Source organism: Tupaia chinensis, unplaced genomic scaffold (assembly GCF_000334495.1).
Source record: "Tupaia chinensis unplaced genomic scaffold, TupChi_1.0 Scaffold000355_1, whole genome shotgun sequence".
Classification (NCBI taxonomy): domain Eukaryota; kingdom Metazoa; phylum Chordata; class Mammalia; order Scandentia; family Tupaiidae; genus Tupaia; species Tupaia belangeri.
The window spans coordinates 12,967,106-12,971,495 of record NW_006159850.1 but is presented as its reverse complement, the minus strand read 5'-3'; the positions used below and the strand labels follow the sequence as shown (position 1 = coordinate 12,971,495).

General features: G+C 52.6%; 1 protein-coding gene across 1 annotated transcript in view; it reads right to left on the bottom strand.

Annotated features, from left to right (window-relative positions):
• LOC102489643 (chymotrypsinogen B) overlaps window positions 1–1,537 on the bottom strand; it is a 2,675-nt gene extending 1,138 nt beyond the window's left edge. Inside the window, exons 1-4 of the mRNA XM_027773453.1 lie at window positions 1,250–1,537; window positions 1,069–1,148; window positions 915–993; window positions 3–420 (exon numbers count right to left, since the gene is read on the bottom strand). Of these exons, the coding sequence (XP_027629254.1) occupies window positions 3–420; window positions 915–993; window positions 1,069–1,148; window positions 1,250–1,522 (850 nt within the window). The 5' untranslated portion in view covers window positions 1,523–1,537. The remainder of the gene's footprint in view (window positions 1–2; window positions 421–914; window positions 994–1,068; window positions 1,149–1,249) is intronic.
• Between the last annotated feature and the right edge of the window lie 2,853 nt (window positions 1,538–4,390).

The following is a 4,390-nucleotide window of genomic DNA, read 5'->3' as shown; positions in this document are numbered from 1 at the left end:
ACATTGGGCAGCGGGCAGCCCCTGGGCCCTGGGCCGCACTGCCGGGGCCCTGACTAGGTCCAGCCCGGGCTCTGGTCGGCCTCCGCGTCTGCTCGGGGCTGCCGGGCAGACCAGGCTGGCCACTCGCGTCCCCAGTTTGCTCGGAGGATTCCGAACCAAGGGCGTGGAGGTCTCCGCCTTGGCTGATTCAGACCAAAACCCGCCGGTCACGGCCGCCGCGCAGCCCGCCCGGCACACACCGTTGTACTTGGTCTTGCCCCAGCCCGTGGTGGCGCACAGCGAGCCCGCGGGGAAGTCGTCCTGGGCGCTGGGCAGGCACACGGGGGACACGGTCTGCGAGAACTGGGCGGGCGTGGCCAGCTTCAGCAGGGTGATGTCGTTGCGCACCGTAAGCATGTTGAACTTGGGGTTCTTGAAAACCTGCAGGTGGGGACCAGCAGATGGCACAGTGGTTTTGCCGCTGGACTCCCACATAGTGGATTGCAACTCGAGTCCCAGACCCAGTGGCTTAAAACTCATGCTGAGGGCGTGCATGCCCCAAAGCCAGAAAGGAGAATGGAGAAGGGACTGAGGCATGGCCATCCCCGCTGAGGGGGGATTTCTCGCTTTCTGTCTCTGTCCCTCCTGCCAGTGTATGTGCCCTATAGCAAAAAACTCTAAATAAATAAATAAAAACCAAAAAAACCCAAACCTGACTTCTTGCACCTGTGGGTGACCAGGAGTCTGAATGGGAGGATCCCGGGACATGGCTTTTCCCTGCGGCCCCCCAGGAGCAACAGAACTTGGGCGCCCACAAGGAGGATCCTTTGCCACAGGGCTCCCCTCTCCTGCAGGGGGTGGGGTGGGGGGTGGTAATGTCTTCCCCCAGGGTCTTCCCCAACCCAGCTCCTCCACCGATGGCCGCAGGCCGGTACCTGGGCAATCTTCAGGACCTGGATGTTCTCCTCGTCGGAGCCCTGGTCGAACTCCCCGGCCACCACCACGTCAGTTGTCCTAGAGAGCAGGAGGGTGAGGACGAGAAGGCGTCACCCCGCCCCAGCCACCTGCCCCCAGGCTGCCGGCCCTCACTTGACCCCGCAGTGGGCGGCGGTGACCACCCAGTCCTCGCTGATGAGGGAGCCCCCGCAGAAGTGGAAGCCGGTCTTGTCCTGGGGAGGAAGATGGGGAGGGTCAGTCACTCCCACCTGGGCGCACCCCAAGGCTGGGCAGCCCCCAGGGTGTCCGCTTGGGCTCAGACGCCCCTCCTCACCTGCAGGGACACCTGCCAGGGCCAGGAGCCGGGGATGGCGTCCTCACCATTGACGATCCTGGACAGGCCGCTCAGCACGGGCTGGATGGCGGGGACGCCGCAGCCTGGGGGCGGTGAGAGGGGCGGGTGGGGACAAAGACCTGAGCCAACATGGGCCTCCCCTGCCCTCGCTGTGAGCCGCCCAGTTCCACCTCCTCCTGCCAGGCCCACACAGCCGCACACTGGTCCCGGCCAGCCACTCTGGAATCTTCCCTGCCTGGCCTCTCCACTCATCGCCCCCACTTGCAACCCGCTGGCTGAGGGACATGGCAGCCCCACCTGGGCTGGTTCTGCCTGAAGGAGCAGAAAGAGGCCCGGCCACAGCCTGGGCTCAACCCAAGGCCCACACTTTGCCACCCTGGGACCTGGGACCAGTCACAACTGCGGGGTCTCGGTTTCCTTCGCTGTAAAGTGGAGAGAACGAGGCTGACAGCTCAGTCACTGCTCAGTTGGTAGCTGTGGGGCCCGCCAGGATACTGCTGAGGGCAGCGTGGACTGTCGTGCTCACTCTGAAGTCTCTGTTTTTTTCTTATTTTAAACTTTTTAAAATTATTTAATTTAATTAATTATTTAACTTATTTTTAATTTGACCAAAGAGAGAAGAAAAGTAAGAAGTCTCCAGGTCCTTGGGGCCTGCAGGTGGCATGGTGGTTGAGGGTGTGGGACTCCCATATAGCTGACTGCGGTTTAAGTGCTTAACTTGCTTTCTCACTTTCTATCTTTCTTTCTTGCTCTGTCCCTCTCTAGTCAAATTAAAATAAATAAATAAATAAGTAAACAAACAAAATAAAACAAAAATGGAAGTCACCAGGTCCAGGACTCAAACCGTAGTCAGCCACGTGGAAGTCTAGGACCTTTACCACCACGCCACCTGCTATCCCCCCTAATGTGAGTTCTAAGCCACAGGGTCCGGGACTCGAACCATAATGGATTACGTGGGAGTCCAGCCATGTAATCATTATGCCATCCGCTGGTCCCAGGTTTGGCTTTCTTAATTATTTGATGAAACAAGACTTTGCTGCCACATGTTGAGGGCACCAGGAAGTAGAATGCAAACAGAGCAATGAGGAAAGACTCCCTGGGTCCCTGCCCAGACGAGGCCTGGGCGCCTGTGCTCTGGGTCCACTTATTGGGCAGAGGGTGCATGTGCCTACCAGACAGAGAGAGAGACAGAGAGCAGGACCCCAGTGGGGTCGGCCACACGGCAACCCTTTTTCCCCCATTTCTCCATCCCATCAGGATTTAGGGCACACAAGCACACGTGCTGGCTGGGCCCAGGACTCGAACTGTGAGCGGCCACGTGGGATCTGGCTCCCTGCACACTCGCCCACTGTGCTGTGGGCCAGCCCTGCAATCTGGGTTTACACTGGAGCAGGGACAGCCTACTCCTAGCCAGGCCACCTCCGGTACATTCGTCTCAGGCAGGCCCAGTGCTCGCCCCGTGCATGGACAGCAGATGGACGAGGCCCTTCTCTGAAGATCAGCGCGGCCAAAAATCAATCATCATAATGATCTGGTTTGGGGATGGCAAAAAATAAATAGAAGGGGGACCAGCAGTTGGCGTAATGGCTATGTCGCTGGACTCCCACGTAGTCAACAGCGATTCAAGTCCCGGACCCAGTGGCTTAAACTCACACCGGGCACGTGTGCATGCGTGCCCAAGACCCCAAGAGGAGAATGGAGGAAAAGGGATTGTGGCATGGCCATTGCCCCTGGGGATTTCTCGCTTTCTGTCTCTCTGTCTCTATCTGCCTTTCAGGCGAGCGCACGTGCCCTACAGCAAAAAATAAAAAGGAAAACCTCTCCAAAAAAAAAAGAGAGAGAGAAGAGAAAGGAGGAAAGGAAAGCCACACACACTGCCGTGGTCCCGCCAGAGCACGTCACTGCGACCCCGGCGCGTGAGCTGGGGCTGCACCCTGACCGGTGTCTAAACACGGCCTGAGTGGGCCGAGCTCGTGGCGAAGCTGACGCAGCATGACCGTGAGTTCTGGACGTTTGTGAACGGCCTACATATGACTTCGTAAACACGCAGTGCGCTTGTAAAACTCTGCAGCGCGTGTCAGAATAGGGTGCACCTCCCAGGGAGGGAAAGTTTTTTTTTAAGGAAGCTTCAGCCAAACCGGTTTTGTTTTAAAAAGAAATATATGGAGGACCAGCAGGTGGCGTGAAGGCTAAGGTGCCGGACACTCCCTTATGGCTGACCACAGTTCGAGTCCTGGACCTGGTGGCTTGCTTTCTCACTGTCACTCTTACACTCTCTCTCTCTCATTTCGTTCCTCTCTCTGGTCTAATTAAAATAAATAAAGTTAAATAAAATAATTCTTTTAAAAATAAATGTATATGTTAAGTAGATGAATTGCATAATATGTTATCACTAAATGGGAATATTCTTTTTTTAAGAAAGAGCCATTTTTAGTAGGCATTTATGACCCATTAAAGAATGCCTCTATGTTCTGACCAAATAGACAAAAGTCTACAGATTTGGAAACCCATCAGCCCAAATGTCAATCATCTTTTAAAATCAAATATATGACTCGAGGCCGACAGGTGGCATGGTGATTAGGGGCACTGAACTCCCACATGGCTGACGATGGTTCAAGTCCTGGACCTGGCGACTTGCTTTCTCACTTTCTCTTTCTGTCCCTCTCTGGTCAAATTAAAAAATAAGTAAATAAATCAATAAAGTTAAATAAAATAACTCAAAACAAACAAACAAACAAAAAAAACACTCCTCCTTTTTGCAAGCGTTCCAGCCCTAAAAGAAAAAAAAAAAAGAAATAAAAAGAAAGAAAGAAAGAAAGAAAGAAATACATGAAGCATATACATGTGCTTTTGCACAAAAACCTGCTAAATCCTAATGGTAGATGCCGTATTATTTTCGATATTTTCCACTATTTCTTTCTTAAATTTTTTTTTTTTTTTTTTTTTTTTTTTTTTTTTTTGTTTCTTTGTAAGTGGTTTTTTTTTTTTTTTTTTTTTTTTTTTCCTTTTCTATGTGTCTGAATTGTCTGAGCATGGTGCTTGGAATAAAGCCCGCAATATACATCCTGTTTGTGAGAGAGTGGTTTTTTTTTTTTTTTTTTTATGCTTTTGAAATTTTAG